We start from the raw sequence: 25,815 nt of genomic DNA, 5'->3' as shown, positions 1-25,815 counted from the left end.
CTTTTTAATTTAACACAATTATTCCGAACTCTATAGTTATTCTAAATTCTATATATCTTTTAAAAATACCTTTAACCTCCCAATAATATTATCAAAGTAGTTTATTATATAGATTTTATTCAAAAATACAACAGTACGAAGGTATATCAAAATAAATATTTAAACAAGTGGCCGAGCATATCATACCCTACACCAGTTGTAAATTTCTTTCAAATGTGATTTATTTTAGCAAATAAAATATTTATGTTGAATTTTATTTTAAGTGCGACATATTGAAGAAAAACTAATTTTATGAATGTGGGCTAGAGTCAAATAGAAATTAAAGGCCTGCACAAGACAATAATAATGCGACAATTTGTTAAACATCATAAGCAGGCCTTTAATATGTATATTATAAAATTAAGAGGAGAGATTTATGTCTACATATATAAACGTTATTTATGTAGCTTTTCATCGTGATATTAATGTTTATATTAATTATATTATATTTTATATTTATATTAATATTGCGCTTATCATATTATCCCGAAGTGGATTTCAGAATTCGGAACATTCATGTTTTAATCACTAAATCGTCATAATCATACGAAATAAAATTTTATATATTTTAAGACATATTATCTCAACCACCGGTTATGTTTAATTGGTATATATTTTGTCTAAAAACTGTCAATTTAACGTTAGGATAAAAAATTAACAGACATTGGGATAATGGGGGTAGGTAATTGGTATAAATAATAAATTAAATTGAACAAAATATTCTCAACAAAATTTTTTTAATTTAAATACATCTTAACTTTTTTTTACAAAAAACTAATAAAGATAAAGACATGAAATTTGGGAGTCTGCAAAGGATATTAAAGGATTAAAATTTAAAAGGATATTTTTTTAGTTTTTTTATTCTAACATTTTAAAACCATTTTATTTTTAAAAATACTGTTATTCTACTCTTTCAATCGATACCTATATTGACCTACTAGACCAAACCGAATTTAAGTTAAATATAATTATACTTACTCTCCCTTTTAAACTTTAAAGTTCTTTTAAATGCAGAAACGATCAGAAAATAAAAAACCAAAAATGTAGTTTAACTATATCAAGTATGTAGTTTCCAACGTATATGATCTTGCTCATGTGTGCAACAATTTTTCCCAATTTGTTGTACGGTGTTATCCTACGTTTAATTTCCTCTTTTGAAAATGACTTTAATGCTCATAACTGGCTTTATGAAAAATAAATAGCAATGAAATTCGACATAATCATGTTTAAAGAAAATTTATAAAAACTAAAATTATTTAACAAAATTCTATGAGAATCGGTCGACAATTTATCATATTTTCAGTCAAAATGATAAATATATTAAGAATAAAAAATTCGTGTTATTTAATTATCATAGCAACGAGCATAGGAAGACCATTACATTTTGTGCAATATGCTTTATTTAAAAAACAAAAAAGTTAAGTCCGCGGTAGACCAAATAAAAGGAGTCAGAAATAGATAGGCGAATCGTCGAAAGCAAAAGAATTGCCAGAAAAATGCCACTATCAAGACAAGATAAGAATTTACTGAAGAACACATACAATGACGAAAAAAATTTATGAAATATTTTAGGGAACGACGAAAAAAATAAATAAATTTGTTTGGAAACGAGTACCAAAGAAATGTACGCCATCCAAAAGGAAAATAATTCCACGTTAAATTTACAAAAAATACGGTAAAACATGGTGGAGGAAACATAATCTCTTGGCGTTGCTTTTCATGCAATGGCGTTGGTCTGATATTCCGAATAGCAGTGAACATAGAGACATATTTGAAAACGTAATGCTTTCATACGCATAGCGAAATATGCCATTACTATGACAGCACAATGACCCAAAACATAGTTCTATAGCGTTTTAAGCTGACCCAGCCAATCTCCTGATTTAAACCCAATTAAAAATTTGGTTTGGAAGGTTTCAAAAATAAAGATGATTTGTGGGATAAAACGTAAAAAGTATGGTAAGAGATTGGTGATGTGCCAGAAGTTGATATAGGGGAGCATATCCTTACCTCATACAGTTTGATGGTGGGTATATTACTTATTTAATTTTAAATAAAACACTCTATGCTTATAATTTTCTTTTGTGTCCAATTTTATTGTGTTTTTTTATTATTTAATAATTAATTTCTTTTTAATATTAGTACTGGTGTATTAATTATTAATTTTTACATAGTTCTTTTTTGTTTTATTTTTTACCATTTAAATTATTTATTTATTATTCTTATATTTAAAATTTTAGTATTTTAAAAATTACATTTAGTATTTTCTCTTTTTGCATTAAAATAACTAAACAAAGGATTTTTTTAACATAAATTTTATAATTATTATATTTATATTTTTTTTTTAATATATTTTACTAATTTTATCGGCTATATTTTCACATGACATTTGATGGCTCTTTTGTTAAGGGTTTAATATTTAAATATGTATTCTTATTTAACTGTTAAATATTTCATTTAATTGTGAAGGAGCTTTGTAAATAATTTAACTTACAAAAACTAAAAAACAAAATTAAATTTTTTTATGAATTTATATCATTGTTTTGTTTTCATTATTATTTTTATAAAATAGTCTATAGTTTATGTTCGATATATCTACACATAAAATATAATTTATATTTAATTTATATATAGTTTTAATGTATATATTTATGTTATGTTTAACATATGCAGCAAAGCAAAATTGTTTCCAATATCTAGGTTTTTATTTTTTATTTTTTTCATATAAATATAAATTTGTATTTTAAAGCCGGATATTAGATTTTACATTTATTTTGAAATATAATTACAATTAAAAACTTTTCCTATTCGTTTATGTTTCTGCTGTAGTAAATTGTTTTATATATATATTTCTTTTTGCTCTTTGTTTTTGAGTGTGACATTTAAAATGATTTATATTAGCATTTAATTTAAATAAAATAATTCTTTTTTTAATTTAAATATAATTTATTTATTTTCTTTTTATATTTACTCTATTTACAAATTTCTTATTGTATACCTTTTTTATATAGTATTAGAAATGATTAAAGCAAATATACCAGAAAAAAGTTTTTTTGTACATACATTTTTAAAACTCTTTCAAGAGCAAAAAAATGTTTGTGAAAAGTTGAAAATGAGAAAAAAATGTACTTAAAAAGGAAATGGCATAATTTTCAATGCAGAAAAGGAAATTTGCTGTTATTTTTAACAAAGGAAAGGCGACACAAGTAAAGATAGAAGAATGAGAGATAAAAAAATATTTTGTATTTAAAAATTATGTTGTATTTACTTTAAATTTAAACATTTTTTACGAAAGTATGTATGACAACTTTAGACAACACAAATGTTAAGGTTCTTGAAATTGAAAAAAAAAAAAATGAAATAGGTGAAAACTTACATTGATAAATACCACATTTTACTACTCATACATTGATATTTTAGCTCATATAGACGTATAGAAAACTATTTAAGACATTACTTAGCTGGCCTACAAATAAATGGAACGATCATGTCATTCTGTTTTTCTTAGTCCAGTCACAACACCATTGTCATTATTACTATTATTATCATTCAGCGTTAATTAATGATTTTCGCCCACAAATACTATTTTCTACCCAGCAGATATAAAACGAAGTATTTCCATAAAAATACATATAGTCAACAAATCGCAAAAAACTTAAAAAATTCGATATTTTACGTGCTAAAAAATATGTTAAATCCTTCCCATAACTAGGCGTATACTTAATATTTGTGAGATCAATAACTCATTAACACGTATACGTACAGGTTTCGTTTATGTACAACTTTTGACTTGAAATAAAACATAAGTAAGATTTGGCCTCCGGTAGGTTAGTGGTTAGTGTTCTAGTCTAGTAGACCGGAGGTGGTGGGTTCGATTCTCACCAGAGGCACTGGTTTAGGATCTCACAACAGGCCCGATAGAGGCCTAAGTGTATTTCTTCGGATTTGATGTATATATGTATAGATGCAAAATATCTTTAGAAAATTGATTACAGCAGAGGGATCAGACCGTGATGTAGTGATGACAGATAGGTTTTGTAATAGGACATCCCTCCAACAATGAGCCTGTGTGTATATTTAAGCACTTTAAGGTCCTTGTAAAAGCTAGATGATTAAATATAAATCATATTACTTGACTACTTCAATGTAATGCATTTAGTATAAAGTCGACTTATAAAGACATAAACTTTGATTTTTGCTGGGTTACTCGTCTGTTGCGCTCTCATGTTTTATTCTACTTTTTCAGGTTGTTTTGTTTTGTTTTCAGCGCAAAAGGAATTCAAATGTGAATAAGTTGACTATGTGCATAAATATTTATATCCTCTTTTTTTTTTGTTATTCTCTTCTTGAGTTACAATTTAAATGCTGCACAACATTATGACAGTGATTTGTATGCAACAACTCAAATTGTTGCAAATGACAAAAAAAGGAAATATATTTACATATGACCACATATGCTTTAATAATGTTATATTAGATCTCACATAACTATAGTAATGAATTTATATATAATTTTTTTGTGCTCATGTTTGTTAGTTTTTATTTCAAATTCAAAGAAAATCGAATACGATATTGTTTAAATGTCAGTCGCGAAGGCACTTGTTCGAGTCAAAATTCGGGTTTCGATGTTGTCTTAGACAGTCAATTTAACAATACACACTATTAACGAGAGTAGGTTTTGAATTTGGACCTCATGGTCCCACCAAAGGCGAAACCACAGCTCCGCAAAGTGGGACACCTTTGGTCGATTTTTTTCAATTTTGAAGAATTTTAATTTTCCCCTTATTCATAGTTATACAACATTTTATTTTATGAACAAAATTTCTATATGAAATTTGAAATTTTGTTTTAGAATAAGACCTTTTATGTATATAAGAAATGAGCATATCGAATTTCATAAAAATCAGACATTTTCCTGCAAATATCTGGGTAAAAATTAACAATACAACCTAAATTTTTAAAAGCATTTTGGGAAATTGATCTCTTGATTGTGTAAGTTGTACTTTGGCCTCATTCAGGAGATATTCTGTGACCCCAAATTTGTTTCATATTGTTATAGACATCTTTTATAAATTCGTCTTAATTATATACTTTTTAAAAAAATTAGAAAACCTTTAACAATTTATAAATCACAATAGCTCAGCACAATCATTGAAGGCAAGCACTTACTATAAACGCTTACAAATAATTAGAAAATTAGTCGTTGTAAATCGCATGAAAAAACAGCTTTTATAAGTTCACAGACAAGAGGACTAATGAATTAGAAATATTTATATAACACATTATTAGTAAGACATAATTAAACTACTTCTATGTAATCCAGACGATATGTATTGGTCCTTCAAAAGTATGTTGTTAGGTAAGTAATTACAATTCAAAGTATTTACCTTTTCTTGTCCGAACCCTGTTGAAAATCGAATGGAACATTTTCAAAAAATTTAAAACTACAGGCAATATGATAATCTGTTGCAGTATGTAGCTGTTCGTGATTATGACAACGGTGATGGTTAATGATAATGACAATGGTGTTGCTGTTGTTGATTTTTTTAATTTTGTTGTTAGTGATATTTCTGTTTCTGATGGAAAATAAATGCAATAACGTATATAACAATACCCCCGTTTTTGAATATCATTGCATCATTATCAACATGATGATAATGATGTCAGTAACAGCAATTTGCAGCAAAAATAAAATTAAAATCTAAATATTCTTTGGAAAAATAACAACAACAGAAGCCTTAAACATTTTCTTAAGTAAGATGGTGTTGCCTGTTATCATGTCTTTGTATAAATATAAAAGTTTTCTAAGTAGTAGGTTTTGTGTATTTTTATTTTTCTGCTTTATAAATATCTATGGTTGAAACACACTTGTATCATATTCATTGGATATTCTTTTGTTAATGTAAAGACACGTTTCATTGTTGGCACATTAACTGCCTTTAAGTCGTTTACAGCAACTCAGCAACCTCTAGAAACTTTAATAATATGTCTCAAAGAATAACCACTGACAACTGAACAACCAGAAACAGAAGCAGCCACATCACCACCATCACTATCAGTGCCAGTAATAGACATGAAAGTTTTGCTACTGGTACATGTAGCAACAACCCTAAAAGTTATTATATCACTTGCACTACTCGTGCAATTTATACAAACAACGACATCATCAACAACAATAGCAACAAAAACAACATTAGCCCTGTAGACAACAAGATAATAAACATCACTTTGCATAAGTTGTATGTTGTATGTGGCAATGTGTATGTGAATATTCCAAGGTGGCAGATTGTTATGTAATTCTAGTCGTAGCAGTTGTAGTCGTATTAAATCTATTATACCTTCCAGCATATTTGTTGAGATCACATGACAGCATAGGCAAGTAAACATAATACACGATTTTCTTCTTATTACCGATGTTGTTGATGACAACCAGTAGCAGCAACGGCAGTAACCATCTTCATCACAAACTATTTTTTCTGATACTCCACTACCACTCCCAGCCCTTTTATGACCACATATTATATTTAATATAGAGGCTGCAGCAACAACAATTGTGGCACAAACGAACAATGTTTTACTGTGTTTGTAATGAATACTGCTCGCTCCACTCTTTTGCATGGCAGCTGGATTTTCATCTGTAAGTAGCATTTAATAAAAAAAATGAAATTATTAACAGAGACGTAAAATGTAAGAAGTGAGAATTTTTTCTTTTTGTTTAAATGAAAATATATATGTAGTAATAGGAAAGAGAATTTCCATACACATTTTTTTCCATTTGCATAGATTAAATGCATTCAGCGTTTTTAATATAGTGAGATCCAGGAGGAGTTCAGTATTTAAATTTTAATAAAAATTGTTTAGTCAGTTTAAAATTAAATACATAGTAAACATCAGTTTACATGTTTCTTCTTCAAAAACATCTTCGTTAATTCCAAAGTCGATCTATATTGAATCATATGTCAATATTAATATAATCATCAGGGAGATATTTGGAAGAGGGCCTTAAGAATGGACCGTGCTATTTCGAATTAAAAATATTAATTTTGTTTGATCCAATATTTATAACTATAATCAATTATGGACCTATCCTCGTCGGTTTATACAATAATTGCTTGTATCTAATGTCGCTGTACTCGTATTTTTAATTCACTTAGGAGGTTTAAAGTAATTTTCTGGAGAAAAATTTCAGTTCTAAAAAACAACTGTAATTTGGAAGAACTTTTGGGCTGAACATGGGCGTTAACATGATTTTCTGGAATGAATCTTATGTAAGGATGCTTCTAAAATTTAGAACGATTTCTTTTCATACAAATATTGTTTATGTCGCATTTTTGAGCCAGTAATAAGCTTTAAAATAATTTTCAAATGGTAGCCTTAATAGGGGCGTAGGGTAGGAGCTCATACAAACATGTTTATGTGAAATTTCATCGCTGTAGTCTTTTTTTAGCGTTACAACCAGTAAGTCATGAGTCAGTTATAGACCGATTTCCTTTATATTTGAATAAGAGATTTGGCTAGTACAAAACTTGTTTATGTAGAATTTGATCGCTGTACTGCATCTCTAAGCCAGTTATGAAAAATAAAGTTATTTTCTAAAAATGATGTTTGTCCCTATATATATATATATATATATATATTATATATATATAAATATATATATATATATATATATAATATATATATATATATATATATATATATATATATATAATATATATATATATATATATATATATATATATATATATATATATATATATATATCTATGCATCTTAAGGTAGATATGAGCATTAAAGTCATTTTCTTGTGAGTGGGGTAAGGACAATTATGGACCGATCCTTATAAAATTCTACAAAGAGATTTATGTTTCCATAAAACATGTTTGTGTCGAATTTCATCGCTATTGATGCTTCTCTTCTCTGAGCCAGTTATGAGCGATAAAGTAATTTTCTAAAGGGGACTTTATATGGGAGGTAGGATCATTTGTGGAGCCATTCTTATAAAATTCTACAAAGAGATTCATGTTCCCATAAAACATGTTTGTGACGAATTTCACCGCTATTGATGCTTCTCTTAGCCAGTTATAAGCGATAAAGTAATTTTCTGAAGGAGACTTTATATGGGGATAGGGTTAATTATGGACCGATCCTTATAAAGTTTTACGGAGAGAATAATGTTTCCATAAAACATGTTTGTGCCGAATTTCACCGCTATCGATGCTTCTCTGAGCCAGTTATGAGCGATAAAGTCATTTTCTGAATGGGACTTTATATGGGGGGTAGGGTCAATTTTGGACCGATCCTTATAAAATTCTACGGTGAGATTTATGTTCCCATAAAATATGTTTGTGCCAAATTTCACGGCTATTGATGCTTCTGTTTGCCAGATATGGGCGATATATGGGGGGCTAGGCGAAATCGTAGACCGATATTGCCCATTTTAAATACCAAACAAACTGCATCAACTATAAGTATCTATGCAAAATTTCAGCTAGCTACTTTCATTTGGACTCTATCATGTTTTCAACAGACAGACAGACGGACAGACTGACGGACATGGCTAGATCGTCTTAGAATCTAATAAGGACCCAGAATATATATATATACTTTTATGTGTCTTAGACGAATATTTCAATGTGTTACAAACGGAATGACAAAAACAATATAACCCATCTTTTTGATGGTACATCATTCAGAAAAAAGGCACAAACTGTGGGCCTTCTAAAGATATATTTACATAGTATAAAGATGCGATATTAATTCCTCATTATCTTTTCGCAAGAAATATTCTAGGAGGACTCTATTTCCACTACTAAAGGATTCATGTACATTTATCAAAGGATTATGTATAGAATTTTGCATGGAAATTTGCTTTATACAATTTTTATAAGTTTTAATGAATAAGTAAACATGATTATTAATGTAATTTCCTATAAGGACATTTTAGAAACCCTTCGACTGGAAATGTTCTTAAAAGCATTCAACGGAAGACAATCTATAGGCCTTTTTAAGTAAACATGTAAAATTGAAACTATTTTGCCATGCGGCTGGATGTATATGTGTCTATAGAATAATAATTTTAATAAGACCCCTGAACTTTTTTCCCGTTGGGATAAGTTTTGATTTGTTAGTTTATTTATTGCTGTCGAAGTTTTTTTATTTTATTCTAATGCTACTTCAATTATTTGATAGTGATAAAACGATCAACTAGTATCAAAGATTTCTATTACTACTTTTCAAAATAGTAATAAAATTATTGATATTATTATTGTTTTACTCAAATCACACATTTATAAAAGAGGTGTTGACATAATTATTTTTCCTCAAATTTTATATTTAAATAATAAATGTTGACATAATTATTTTTCCTCAAATTTTATATTTAAATAATAAATGTAAAACTTACTCTTGTTCATTTATAAGTTGGATTATTTTTAATTGTATAAAAATATAATTTTATTTTTAAGTAAATTATAATAGCATTTAAGTTTTTATTGACTTTCCCAGAACATTTAATTACTAATTAATTCATCTTAAATAATTTAAATTTTAGTATGAGTGAAAATAATATAAACATAATAAAAGGTAATTGCTCCTACAAAATATAAACATAAATATTGGTATTAGTGTTGCAATATGATTCTATTAAAATCATTACACATCTGTGATGATTTTCAGTCGAAAGTTGACAGAATCAGTCCACAAATTCATATACCCTCCAAAGTACATATTACCGGAAAATGAGTTTATTATTAATAAAACATCGGTTATATTTACAATATATTTTCAAAAAATTTTTAAATTAAATTAATTTTATTACAATAGAATTCAGGAATTATGGATCAGTCCATAATTTGTCATAGATCTATCCTCTGTCAAAATATTGTGTAGAAGAGCACGGATGGGATCGTCTAAACGTAATATGAAATGAAACCATCACACATTGAAAGAAATTACGAATTGAAAATCATTTCTTGAAATGATTCAAAAATTCGCATTAGATCAGGGATGTATTTTTATGTAAACACATACTAAACAAGTTAGAGTACTGTGCCGACTGTGCCGAATCTTAAATACTATCCACTAGCAAGTTTCTTATTATTAAAACCCATTTAACTATCTAATTTTTTAGATAACTCGACAAAAGTTTTGTTTCCGTAATGATGGTACTAACATTTATTCATGTGTGGAACTAATTTTGATTAGGTCAAGAAAAATTTATATTGAGTTTCGGTTGTGGACCTAGTACGGATGCCATGACTTATTATGGAATGATAATGCATATGCCAAAACATTAGGAGAACGATTTGTGTATTTGCAATAAATTCAAATCAAATTTTACTCTAATTGCTTTATTAATTAATTAAATATGTGCGTTTAAGTGATTTTTAGAAGTGGACCTTATTTGGCAGCTATGACCAATGAATAATAATGAATCGATCCGGAAAAATTGGTTGAATAATTTTGTTGTACACAAAACATATACAGGTTGAGTTTTATGCGTTTGAGTGATTATCAGAAGTGAATCGTATATGGGAGCTATAACCAATTATAGACCGACCCGAAAAAAAATTAGCAAGATGATTCATATATGGACAAAACGTTTTTGTGTCGAAATTTATCAAAATAACTTAAGTAATCAATGACATATGTGCGTTAAAGTGATTTTCGGAAGTTGACCTTATATGGCAGCTATGACCAATACTGAACCGATCAAGAAAAACATGAGTAGAATGATTAATGTGTACATAAAACATACTGAAGTCAAATTTTATCATGATAAATTTATAATTCAATGAAATATGTGCGTTTAAGTGGTTTTCGGGAGTAGACTTTTTATAGGAGCTATGACTAATAATGGACCGATTCGGGAAAAATTTGGTAGAATGATTAATGTGTACATAAAACATATTCAAGTCGAATTATATCCAGATAAATTAATAATTCAATGAAATATGTGCGTTTTAGTGATTTCCTTTTATATTATATTGACATGTACAAAATTTTGTATTTATATTGATATATTTGAGGGAGTTATTAACGATAAACTAATTTCCGGGAATATATACCTTTGTATGGGGGCTATAGAAAATTTTAAATCAATTCTCATGATTTTCAACTTACTTGATCCCTTGTAGAAAAAATAATTTGTGACAAAATTCATGGAATCGTCTTTTGTAGTTTCTGAGAAAAGTGCTGAAGAATGACGAAAAAATGTAATTTTTTTCAAGGTAGTCCGAAATTTTTACTTATAACTTTTTACGTCGTAAGCCGATTTTGCTGATTTTCAATACCAAAATGCTTAGGATATCAATAAATATTTTCGGTGAATTTAGTTGATCTCCTTGGCTTAGTTTTAACGTGAGCGTATTTTACACAAACAGGCAGGCAGACAGAAGGACATAGCTAATTGACTCAGAATATATTATATATATTATATATATATATATATTATATATATATATATATATATATATATATATATATATATATATATATATATATATATATATATATATATATATTTATATATATATATATATTATATATATATATATATATTATATATATATATATATATTGGGTCTTAGATGAATATTTCTTGGTGTAACACACGGAACGACAAACTTATATTTATTGTAATATACGTCCTAAAGTTACATTGATGACTTTTATTAGCTCCTTTAATAGAATTCAATGCTTTTAATGGGTTCAACTTTTGAGACACCATTTGGTTTCTTAATTGTGTCAATAACGATGAATTGATTACTCATTAAATTGTCTAAGTTTTAAATCAATTGCAACTATTTTCATTATCACAATTTAAGGTTGTTTATATCTAATCAAATTTCTAATAAAAGAAAAATAATGTGCTACTATAACTATTTTACAAGCAAATATTTAATAATATTTTTGTCTTAAATTTTAACCATTATTATCAGATATTAAATTTTAACAAACCATTGTTATCTAAAAACAGCTTAAAGAATAATAAAATAGCAGAAAATCAAAGTTTTATACATAAAATTCCCTGCTTAATAAAATTCCTTTAGGACCTTCAGCGTAAATGTTAAATATTTTATTGGATTTTTTTGTTTCTTGACATTTATTATCTATTCACAAATACACAGTCTTTAAATAATTAGGCTAAATTACCAACTAAAGACACAATTTAAAGAAACTCCTGCTGTTGCTGCTATCTTTTCACCAAAATACATATTTCTTGAAAAGATATTCTAGCTTTAGTTATTAGTGATAGATATGCTCTCTGATGAAACAGTTTTACAAAAATTTTATTAAAATGCCACACCTTTTTGTACGCCTACTTTTCATTGAATACTAATGTCCAACTAGAAGCAATGCTCAATACAATAGGCAGAAGATTTAAGGATATGGAAGACACTATTGAACTCCAAAAGGTCTCTACACCTGGTATAATCAGAAGCATGGAGAAACCGTAAAGGAGGAAGAGCTATTTATTACCTGTCCAACTAGAAGCCATGCCCAATACAATAGGCTGAAGATAAAGCGATATGAAAGATACTATTAAACTCTAAAAGGTCTCCACACCTAATATGGGCAGAAGCATTGATAAACATATAAAGGGAGAAAGGCATGTTATCAAAGAATGATTGTCACTACTACCATGGTCTACGATATATTGAAGAGTTTCGTACCATATTATTATGTATCCATCAGCACTCTTGCAGATGGATTAATAATTAATTTCAACTCATTAAAGTTAGCATTCCATTCTACTTATAAACTTGGAACTTATAGTAAAAAATAAAACCGAGTATCAAACAAAGATAACATTGTTATGTTAATAGCAGATCATTGGAAACTACGTTGATGCTTTTATCCATTAGAAAATTATACATTATTCTCTGGGATGAACGTTTGTAACGATTACCTGGGTCTAAGCTGCAATTTTGTGCCACAAAAACTGCAGGACCTGGTGATGTTTATTGAAAAATGCTCTGTACTGCTTTGTGCTGCTGTGGCCACATATATATTAATAAATATCTCCTTCTTCTCGAAAGCCTAAAACTATGTAAGCTGGTATTGTTACTGGTCACTGTAAACCATGCTAGACGCATTGGACTTCCGTGCAATGAATTCTGTATGAGTTGTCAAAATGAGGATGAAGAAGGTACTATATCTCATCTTCTCTGTAATTTTTCTGCCTTTGCAAAGACCCGAATGCGGAAGCCTACTTTGGCGATCTATCCCAGTTGTTAAAGATACAATTTGAACGTATTTTGGCGTTCATAAATTTATCGGAATGGGTGTGAAATTCGGTATTTCACAATAACCAGGACCTAATCTTTCGGTCATGTCTTTTTACAGCATAAAAATTTATCGTGGTTTTTCTCCTCAACGGTTCTCTCACATCTCCTCTCTTCCTTTTCTATTTTCTCTCTTTTCTAATTTTCCCTATAAACTTGGATCCAAGTAAAGTTATTTTGTCTATCTGTGATAACATAATATAACGAACTTTACTATCAAACTGTGGAGTCTTTTAAACTAACACTTTATTGAAAACCAACTTTCAAAGAAAATTGGTGACCTCGAGTTTGAAAAAAAAAACTACAGACTGAGATGGCACCCTTAAAATACATATTCTAAGAAAGCACTGGTTCGATGTCGAAATATTTGGAAATATGTAGAGTATTGTTGTTATTTTTGTAAGATCCTTAACAACACAGTATTTTAATTTTTTCCTCTATTGCTCCAGATCAGATTCCCTAACATATAATAAGTAATGTTGTTAAAAAAAACTCTTTTCATTGACAAAATTGTAATTTCAGAAGGAAGCCACATTGTGAACCTATTCAATGCAATTTGGTAAAGGTAGTTGTTGTATTTATACTTACTTTATAATTTCCAAATTTACTTAAATACGAAACTCCCCATAATTTAATAACCATAAAAACCCTGTTTAAACAAGGTGGTTCTGTGTTTGTATTCAGTTTAGAATAGAATGTCAGGCATAATACTGATGATACTCACCATTAATCACATGAACCATAACACTGGCACTGCTGGCTGTGGTAGGTTGACAGGTGTAGTTACCAGTATCCGATGTTTGGGCATTCGAAATGCGTAGTCTAAAAATAGTACAATAAAAATTAAAGAATGAAAGTCATAAGACAAACGAAAGCAAATATAAATAAGAAAACAACAACAACAACGAAATTTGTTAAATCCCAACAAGCAACGTGTTAAGCGTTTGTAAAAACTAATTTTTCCAAAAATAAAGAATAAACTTCATATTTAGAGATTGATTGAAAAAAAAATATAACGAATCTGCAGACTACTTTCTTAATTAAACGATTGACAAGTATATCGGATAGTCTAGCGATTTATCGGTTGACTACTTTTTAAACAATACTATAGACTGCCTAGCTGTATATCAGACAAGTTAAACTAAAAGTTAAATATTTAATTTACTAAAAATTTAAAGAAATTGCTAGAATGATTACAATTTATAATTTTGTTAGTGTGAGAATTAGTCACTTTGTTTGTTGGGAATTCTGGAAAAACAATTGTGCTTAATATGCCAGATTTTATGTGTGTGTGTACTATAGACTTTGTCCTTGAGAGTACCAAAAAATTAGATCAATAGCACAAAAGTTAAACAGACAAATGTTACATTCCCTTAATCTATTTTTTACAAAACACACATACCTAGATGCTCATATAGTAACTAGAAGAAGAAACCAAACAAAATTTAAAAAACAACAACAACTTCAATAATTTACCTTGATTTCATGGTATCACCCAATTGTGATTCCATGGCAATGCGTTGAGCAAAATCTTGTGCTATTTCGTTTGTTAAGATTTGTGGTATTTGTTCAGAATCTGTGACGCCAACAGCAGCCGCTCCCCCACCTCCACCACCATAAATACCATCATGAAGCTGTTGCCTTTGCTGCAAAAGATTTTGTTCCACAACATTAACTTTATTTTGCCCCATCACAGTGGGTGTAGTAACACCTGACATAGGAAATGCTAGCTCTTCGTGTGTATTGTCATTTATATCGAATGGTGTGATCATATATTCGCCACGATACCAATAGATAGGACCAATATCCTTAACCGATGGCTGGTGTACAATACATGTAAGTATAATGGCACTACCAACTTTGAAATGTAAATCAGCTGGTCCTGTTATAACAGCCTTGGCATCTGGTGATATTTCTGCAATGACATACATAAAAGTTATTGAATATTATTAGTAATAGTTTGTGTTGGTTAAAGAAAATTGCTTTAAAAGTAGTTTTATGTTGTTGTTTAATTTTTTTTCTTACAAAAACATTTTGATTTTATTAAAATTTTTATTGGTTGAAATAGCTGTATTTAGAAATATTTTCATTGTGGTAAGAAAATATAAACTGAAGAAGTATTTTACAAGCAACTTGGTAATATATTAGGGAACAAAATCTTTCTTTATATTATTTAACATAGAGCATTACTTAATTACTTCTTTTTAATGGAATTATTAAAATAATTTTTTGTTAAACAAATATTACTTAAGCAATTGGACATATTTAATGTATTTTTAGCTGCTTTAATTGAATCTGCTATCCTTTTTTTTCTATCACCCATAATTTTATTCATAAATTACGACTTTTTATATACATAATTATAAATAATTTACACACCACTAGACGTGGCTTCATAAAACCTTTCAAATGATACCACATATTGTATATTATTTTAAGAGATACTGTAAAATCTAAAGAATAACTAAAAAGAGACTTTTTTAATATTTTAGCAACTATTATAAATATTTTTTGAAGCTGGGTAAAATATTGTATATAAAATAAAAAATCGTGTGCTCCATGCGATATTTTCTTGAAAACTGTCTAGCTCACGAATGGACAACACTTAATCGAAAATAATTTGTGTAACATCATATTACAAACATGCGAATATCTTGAAGGGGGTAGCTCAAGCACCATTTTTTGTGAGTCTGTCTAATGTATATATATTTAGAAATCCCAACCTTAGGGGAAAAACGGATAAAAAAGGGAAATCTGTATTTGCTGCGTAAAAGCTTCCAAACAAGTTCCCTTATCGAGACCCCTTTTCACCGTATTTTACTAGTTGTATTATCTTAATTACAATTATTATCAATTAGTGCACAAGAATATACGCAAATTATAAAATTTTGTATTTGTAACATATATAAGCTATTTAAATTTTGGGGTTTTCTACTAACAACATGATAAAAATTATTAATATAAAAGTAGCTGGTGTAGGTTATTTAAGATTCGACATGGCCGAATATCGTGCTATAACACATTTTATACCCTCCACCACCATCAGTGGTGATACAGGGTGTAACACCAAGAAATATTCATCTAAGACCAAACAAGGTATATATATTCTGGGTCCTTGTGAAATTCACAGAAAATATTTATTGTTCCCCTAAGCATTGTTCCATATTTCATTGAATTATAAATTTATTTGGATAAAATTTGACATGAATATGTTTTATGTCTACGCTAAGCATTCTACCAAATTTTTCCCGGATCGGTCCATTATTAGTCATAGGTCACATATAAGGTCCACTCTCGAAAATCACTTAAACACACATATTTCATTAACTTATTAATTTATCATGATAAAATTCTACTTGGATATGTTTTATGTACACATTAATCATCCTAACAATTTTGTTATTGATTGATCTAGTATTGGTCATAGCTCCCATATAAGGTCCACTTCCAAAAGTCACTTTAACGCACATATTTCATTAAGCTATTTAAAAAAAATTCGACACAAAAACGTTTTGTCTATATATGAATCACCTTGAGATATTTTATTCTGGTCGGTCCATTATTGGCCATAGCTCCTATATACGATTGACTTTCGAAAATCAATTAATCGCATATATTTCATTGAATAATAAAGTTCTCAGGATAAAGTTTGCATATGTTTTGTGTGCAATAAAATTATTTAACTAATTTTTTTTCCGGATCGGTTCAATATTGGCCATAGCTCCCATATAAGGCCCACTTCTGAAAATCACTTAAACGCACATATTTATTTAATAATTAAAGCAATTAGAGTACCATTTGACTTGAATTTATTATACGAAATTTTTTCAATTTGGTCCATAGTTGGTCACAACTCCATATAAGGTCCATTTCCGAAAAATACTTAAACGCAAATTGACAAACAAAATTTTGGATATAACATTTGACATAAATGCTTATTTCTGTATTAAATGATAATACATCGATAAAATTATGTTCTGTGTATAGATAGATCAATCTGATAAAATGTTTTCAAACTGACCTATCGTTTCAAAAATCACTCAAACAAATTTAGTTCATTATAAGTACTGATGTCGGAAAAATAGACTACAGAAATGTGTTTGTAAATACACAAACCTTTTTCTTAATTTTTTTTTTCGATCTGCACGATCTTTCCATAATAAGTTATGGTATCCGTACGAGGTCCACAACCGAAACTCAATATAAATTTTTCTGGGCCTAATCAAAATTAGTTCCACACATTAATAAATTATTATTATTGTTAGTATTATTATTATTATTATTATTATTATTATTGTCAATACGGAAATAAAATTTTTGTCGAGTTATCTAAAAACTAGATAGTTAAATTGATTGAAATAAGAAGAAGCTTGCTGGTGGAGGGTGTTTAAGATTCGGCGCAGCCGAATATAGCACTCTAACTTGTTTTCACTACGTTTTAATCCTCAATAAAAAATCTGCTTCATTTACTGGATTCACAAATGAATTTAATAGCAGCATTTTTTAAATAATTGGATTTATTAAATCCAAATTTAGTTCTTGCACTGTATCCCAGGTGTACAAGGCAAAAGTTTTAATCGAGGTTAAATAAATTTCAAATCATAATGTCAGAAGCGGCCAACAGATGGAGTTATTTCAAAATTTATTGCTAAAATTAGAATTTTTCCATACAAATTTTAGCAATTTGTTGAAAAGGGTGTTATTTGCACTGATATAACATGAAGTGCAACATTTAAGTTACAGCAATTTGTTTTTATTTTTCTATTTTTACACATTTGAAAAATATTTGCCATCTGTTGTAAAAACAAAAATGAAGCAAATTTATTTCCTTAAAAATTATTTTCTTTTTGTTCTATGAATACAAAGCATGATTAGAAAAAGTCCCTAATATACAAGTCAGTTCAAATTATTGATTTGGAAATTGTTAAAACCACAATTGGATTATAATTATGTTTTTATATCCTACACCACTTTAGTGGGGAGCGTATATTGGGTTTGTGCTAATGTTTGTAACTCAAAATAATATTGGTCTTATATCCACCTAATATACCAATCGGTTCAGAATCATTTTCTGAGTCGACTTAGCTATTTCAGTCCGTCCATGTAAAGCTTGTAATCAAACTACAGGTAATTTTGAAGATGATTCAATGAAATGTTTGTTACATGTTTGTTTGTTACATGATCTTCTATTGTCCAAGGGACGAAGCTTATTTAAAATGGTTAAGATCACCCAAATAAGGCTTGGAAACCGTGTAATCAAACTACGGGTTACAATTTTAGATATAATTCAATGAAATTTGGGATAAAGTTTATTGAAGATGGTTAACATCAGTCCATTATTTCACATAGCCCCCATACAATTGAACCCGCCGAATAGGGCTTTTAAGTTCATAATTATGTTTAATATACTCGTATCTCAACAAAAAACTAGACGACTAGACTTGATGACCCTCATGATCTTTATAACTATAAGGCCTCATTTGACCCTAGCCCCTAAATAAAGCCCCCTTCGAAATTTGACATAAATGTCCACAATTTTATTCAACAATACATGGCTTAATTATAGCTGAGCCAAGGTACAATTCAACTTATAACAGGTGTAGAGTATTATATGGTCGGCCTCGTCTGACTGTAATTTCCTACTTGCTTTAGTACTGAATATAGAAAATCAGATAATTTTACAGTTTTTCAATAACAGCGATAAAATTTGAATCAATTTAACTAAACATTTATCATGGTAACCGATTTCCAAACATCCTCTTAAAATTTGTAATATTCATAAACTGGTTAGAATTTAATCAATAGCTATACTTCAAACAATGGTTTCTTAGGCGATAATCTCATTAATTTATGTACAAACACTACAAAGATTTGTAACATAATCAAAATGATAAAATAATGTATTCCTTCCTGCAAATTTTTAATTTGTAAGAATTTCTTTTAAAATCTCTTTAACATTATTTATTATTATCAATGATGTTACTAGGTTGTTATATGTATCTAAAGAAGTATTAATTAAAATTGTCAGTTTTTTTAAATATAGCTTAAGAATTAAGTATTACAAAAATTTTTTTCAAAGATTTGCTTTGTTTTTGTGTAAACTATGGAAACTGGCAAGAATATTATTTAATTTATTACAGCCTCTATCAGTATACATGCAAAGTATGATTTTCGGTTAAATGTTTGCATTTTTGAAATTATTAATCCTACGCAAATCTTTATGTGTAACTTTCTTAACCACTGTACTTTGAAAAACTTACATATAACAATAAACATACTATATTTTCTAACAAACGCTTTATTGAAATAAATTTAAGTTTCAGTTAATATTTTTACTGATTAAATAAATGTTTTTGTTTGAGTTTTATTTTTGTGTCAGCATATCGAACAAAACTAATTTTGGAATGTAACAAATTGAAAATTAATTTTTTATCTGTGTATATCAACGGGAGTTATTTGTAGTAAGTAAACATTTTATTTAATAGTAAAAGCAATCAGTTGTTATAATAGTTGATAATGGCGTTTATATTAAATGGATAAATTAGACTTTTTACCTTAAATATTAAAATGTTTTTGTAGATATGGCCTTTTGTTTTTATACCCTCCACCACCACAAGTGGTGATATAGGGTATATATAAGTTTGTCGTTCCGTGTGTAACACCAAGAAATATTCATCTGAGACCCAACAAAGTATATATATTCTGGGTCCTTGTGAAATTCTGAGTCGACTAAGCTATGTCCGTCTGTCTGTGTAAAACACGCTCTCGTTAAAACTAAGCCAAGTAGATTAACCAAATTCACCGAAAATATTTATTATTATCTTAAGCAGTTTGGTGTTGAAAATGAGCAACATCGGTTCACATCGGGAAAAGTTATGAATCAAAATTTGAAACAACCTCGAAAAAAAGCATTTTTTACACATTTTAATGTAATTTTCTCAAAAACTATGCAAGATAATTCAATAAAAATCACCACACATTCGTTTCTACGCAAGGGCTTTAGCTCTGCGGAAAATTGCCAGGGTCGGTCCACAATTTCATATACCTCCCATACAAAAGTACATATTCCCGGAAAATTGGTTTTTTGTTAATAACTTCCGTCACAATGTCGATGTCTTTACAAAATATCACAGAATAAAATTTTATATCAATAGAATTCATTCAGAGCAAAAATTTTCTGGATCGGTCCTTAATTGGACATAGCTCCCATACAAGGTCCCCTCCTGAAAATCACTTAAACGCACATAATTCATTACTAAATTACGATATCGATATAGAATTCGGTACAAGTATTGCTCTTATATAAAAAAATATTACTATGAAATTTTTTCCGATCGGTTCACAATTAGTCATAGCTCCCATACAAGGGCTCCTCCCGGAAATCACTTAAATGCACATAATTCATTACTTAATTAAGATATCGATATAAAATTTGGTACAGGTATTTCTCTCCCATAAAGAAATATTACTATGATTTTTTTTCCGATCGGTCCACAATTGGTCATAGCTCCCATACAAGGTCCCCTGGCGAATGAATATAAATATTACTGTGAAAGGTTTTTCCGATCGGTCCATAATTGGTCATAGCTCCCATACAAGGTCCCCTGGCGAAAATCACTTAAACGCACATAATTCATTACTTAATTAAGATATCGATATAAAATTTGGTACAAGTATTACTCATATGAATATAAATATTACTGTGAAAGGTTTTTCCGATCGGTCCATAATTGGTCATAGCTCCCATACAAGGTCCCCTGGCGAAAATCACTTAAACGCACATAATTCATTACTTAAGATATCGATATAAAATTTGGTACAAGTATTGCTCTCATATAAGAAAATATTACTATGAAATGTTTTTCCGATCGGTCCACAATTGGTCATAGCTCCCATACAAGGTCCCCTAGCGAAAATCACTTAAACGCACATAATTCATTACTTAATTAAGATATCGATATAAAATTTGGTACAAGTATTGCTCTCATATAAGAAAATATTACTATGAAATGTTTTTCCGATCGGTCCACAATTGGTCATAGCTCCCATACAAGGTCCCCTCCCGAAAATCACTTAAACGCACATAACTCATTACTAAAATAGGATATCGATATAGAATTTTGTACAAGTATTGCTCTTATATACAGAAATATTATCATGAAAATTTTTTTGGATCTGTGCATAATGTGTCACAGCTCCAATACAAGGTCGCCTCACATATATTTTATACATACATACATACAAATATTATAGTGGAAGGTCTTTCTGATCGGTCCATAATTGGTCGTAGCTCTCATACAATAATTGATCATAGCTCCCAAATATTACTGTGAATTTTCTTGCGATCGGTTCATAATTGGTCCCATACAAGGTCTCCTCCCGAAAATCACTTAAACGCACATAACTTATTACTAAATAAAGGTATCTATATAAAGTTTGGTATAATCATTGCTCTTATGTAGATAAATATTACTGTGGAAGGATTTCTAATCGGTCCATAATTGGTCATTGCTCCCATACAAGTTCCCCTCCCGAAAATCACTTAAACGTGTATAACTCATTACTAAATTAAGATATCCATATAAAATTTTGTACAAGTATTGCTCATATGCACGAAAATATTACTGATACATTTTTTCGATCGGTCCATACCTGGTCAGAGCTCCTATACAAGGTCTCCTCCCGAAAATAACTTAATCGCACATAACTCAGTACCCGTCCCGAAAATTACTTAAACGCGCGTAACTCATTACTAAATTAGAATATCGATATAGAATTTGGTAAAAGTATATGTATATTATATACAGAAATATGATCATGAAAGTTTTTTTTGGATCGGTCCATAATTGGTCACAGCTCCCATATAAGGTCGCCTCCCGAAAATTACTTAAACCCTCACAACTCATAACTAAATTAAGATATCGATATAAAATTTAGTATAAGTATTGCTCATATGAATACAAATATTATTGTGGAAGATCTTTCTGTTCGGTCCATAATTGGTCATAGCTCCCATACAATGTCCCTTTCCGAAAATCACTTAAACATATCCATATAAAATTTGGTAGAAATATTTCTCATTCAAATATTACTGTGAAATTTTTTTTGCGATCGGTTCATAATTGGTCCCATACAAGGTCTCCTCCCGAAAATCACTTAAACGCACATAACTCATTACTAAATTATGGTATCGATATAAAATGTGGTATAAATATATAAATACTGATGTACAAAAATCGTTCTCCTAATTTTTGGCATCTGCATGATCTTTTCATAGTAAGTCATTGCATCCGTACGAGGTCCACAACCGAAACTCAATATACATTTTTCTGGGCCTAATCAAAATTCCACACATGAATAAATGTTACTACCTTCATTACGGAAACAAAACTTTTGTCGAGTTATCTAAAAAATTGATAGTTAAATGGATTTTAATAAGAAGAAGCTTGCTGGTGGAGGGTATTTAAGATTCGACACAGATTACTAACTGGCTAAAATAAAACCTCAAATAATTATTTGTCGAATAAACTAAATAAGATTATAACCCGAATAATTGAATACCCTAGTTCGCAAGTAAATCAACTTTTCGTAAATAATCCACATTATTTCTATATATGAAGGTCTGAAATTTATCAAAAACAAGTAAGAGTGTTATATTCGGCTGTGCCGAATCTTATATACCCACCATCAAGCCGTATGTCATAAAAGGAATGGTCCCCTATAAACTTCAGGGTGATATTTGGGATATGGCTAAAATCAATTGTGGACCGAGCTCTTTTGAACCAACAAAATTTTAATTTTTAAAAAACAAATATCTTATTTCAATTTTTAAACCGTGAGCGTATGAGTAATTTTCTGAGGAGTACCTTTAAATGCGTCAATTATGAACCGATAATCATAAAATTTTGTACATAGATTTCGTTTGTATAGAACCTGTTTATGCAAAATTTCAGCGCAATACTCATATTTAAATAAGGAAAAATCTTATTTTAATAACCAAAACTAGCAAGGGTCAGTTATAGATCAGTCCTCATTAAATTCGGTATGAAGAATTATGTTAAAAATTTTTTATGTCGATTTTCAACGCTGTACTACTAATGTTCTGAATTTTCTTCAGCCGAGATTTTGGTTCGCGAAAAACTTATATACTTGTATCATTTTATCGCTATACTTGCATTTTTAACCAGTAATGAGCGTTAAATTAATATTCTGAAGGAATATTTTTGGTTCGTAAGAGACTTACTTTTACCGAATTTCATAGCTATATTTCTCGCATTTTTGGGCCAGTAATAAGTGTTATAGTCATTTTTGTAGGGGACTTAATAAAGGGGGTAGGGTCATTTTAATATTTGATTCTTATGGACGGTGCTATTTAACATTCAATTTGATACCAAAGTTCTTTCGAACCAATGAAGACTCAAGCTATACTAATGGATGTTACAGTTGTCCATACTAAATAAGACTTTTTATACCCTCCACCACTATCAGTATATAACTTTGTCATTCCGTGTGTAACACCAAGAAATATTAATCTGAGATCCAACAAAAATTCTTGGTCCTTATCAAATTCTGAGTCGATTAGCCCCTCCCTTTCGGACCATATTTGGTCCGAAAATCGGTCCCCTCCCGAAAATCACTTAAACTAACATAACTCATTATTAAATTAAGATGTCGATATTTGGTACAAATATTGCCCTTATATACAGAACTATAGCCATGAAAGTTTTTTGGATCGGTCCCTAATTGGTCATAGCTCCCATACAAGGTCCCCTCCCGAAAATCACTTAAACGCACATAATTCATTACTAAATTAAGATATTCATATAAAAATCTGTACATGCATTGCTCCCACATAAAAAAATTATTAATTTTTTTCCGATCGGTCCAGAATTGGTTAAGGCTCCCATACAAGTTCCCCTATAGAAAAACACTTAAACGCGTATAACTCATTACTAAATTTAGATATCCATATAAAATTTGGTACAAGTATTGCTCATATACACAAAAATTTTTCTAAGATTTTTTTCCATCGGTTCATACAAAGTCTCCTGTCGAAAATAACTTAAACGCACATAACTCATTACTAAATTAAGATATCCATATAAACTTGCATAACTCATTACTAAATTAAGATATCAAAAGCAAAAATATTGCTCTTACATACATAAATTCACTATAAAATTGTTTTACGATCGGTCCATATGTGGTCATAACACTCAATCACATAATATTAAACCAAGTAATGATATAGATACATAATTGTGAAATTTTGTCTTTATATACATAATTGGACATAGCTCCCATACAAAGTCCTTTTACTAAAATCACTCACACATTACTTACTTCCAAATAAAACTATTGATACATAATTTGGCAGAAATATTAATTTTGTATGCAAAAAATCTATTTCAAGATTTTTTCACGATCGGTTCATAACACGGGTGCGTCTGTCCTATATAGGTTAACTTTAGAAAATCACTTAAACACACATTAATTGTTACTAAATTACGATATAAATACAAAATTTGACTAAAATATAGCTTTTATGTAAAGAAATTTAGCCTAAAGAATCTTTTACTACCGGTTTATAATTGGCCATAGACTGGGTTCAGCCCCTAAAAACTCTTTAACCGTGAGAAAACTCATTTCTACAAATATTTGATCAATTAGAAAAGAATTAATATAAACGTAATTGGTGGAGGGTATTTAAGATTCGGCTCAGCCGAATATAGAATTCTAACTTGTTAATGCTTATTTTGTAAGTGGACATGGCACGTCGCCCACTGGAAGTTTTTGAGTAACAAGTAGCCTATAATTCCTTGTATATAACAGAATAATCGCTCAGGTGTATAAAGTACAAAAAAAACATACATACGAACACACAGTAATTTTTATATATGTATAGGTAGTATATATATAAGGACGGACAGTTTATTTCAATAAACTTATTAAATTAGTCTAAATATTTTTTAAGGTAGATATAGAGAGAATATTTTAAACAGGTATTATTACTTTATGTTTAATCAGAACCCTATCCCGCTTGCTTCAGCTTAAAATTTTCCCCCAAGATGGAATTTTTCAAATTGTTTATAAATTTATACAATGTACATACATACTATACATATTTCTATTACAAACTTTATTTGAACTTTAAATTCAAATTGTATTACTCTTACAAAAAAGAAAGATAATAACATAACATAAATGAAAACGAAATAAAAATATTTTCATTTCTATAAATTGATGTTGCATATAAAGTAATACATTTTTAATAATTTTATTTAAAATAACTGGCAACAAAATATTTATAAAAGAATAGCCATTTAATGGCTTATTCCTGAAACATTGTTTAAGTAGAAAGTAAATTCTATAGTATATACATATGTACAACTATTTGTCCATTTTTCAAGTTACATACTATGAATTTCCATAAAATGTTAAAATGTAATTTTAAAATTTTATGGAAATTTTGTGTTCAACTCACAAA

General features: G+C 29.0%; 1 protein-coding gene across 1 annotated transcript in view; it reads right to left on the bottom strand.

Moving 5' to 3' along the window:
- Positions 1-2,592: 2,592 nt before the first annotated feature.
- LOC111675536 overlaps positions 2,593-25,815 on the bottom strand; it is a 213,805-nt gene continuing 190,582 nt past the window's right edge. Inside the window, exons 5-7 of the mRNA XM_046952243.1 lie at positions 14,805-15,243; positions 14,053-14,150; positions 2,593-6,674 (exon numbers count right to left, since the gene is read on the bottom strand). Of these exons, the coding sequence (XP_046808199.1) occupies positions 5,998-6,674; positions 14,053-14,150; positions 14,805-15,243 (1,214 nt within the window). The 3' untranslated portion in view covers positions 2,593-5,997. The remainder of the gene's footprint in view (positions 6,675-14,052; positions 14,151-14,804; positions 15,244-25,815) is intronic.

The sequence above is a fragment of the Lucilia cuprina genome, chromosome 2, assembly GCF_022045245.1.
Source record: "Lucilia cuprina isolate Lc7/37 chromosome 2, ASM2204524v1, whole genome shotgun sequence".
NCBI classification, from domain to species: domain Eukaryota; kingdom Metazoa; phylum Arthropoda; class Insecta; order Diptera; family Calliphoridae; genus Lucilia; species Lucilia cuprina.
This window is presented reverse-complemented; position numbering and strand designations above follow the sequence as displayed.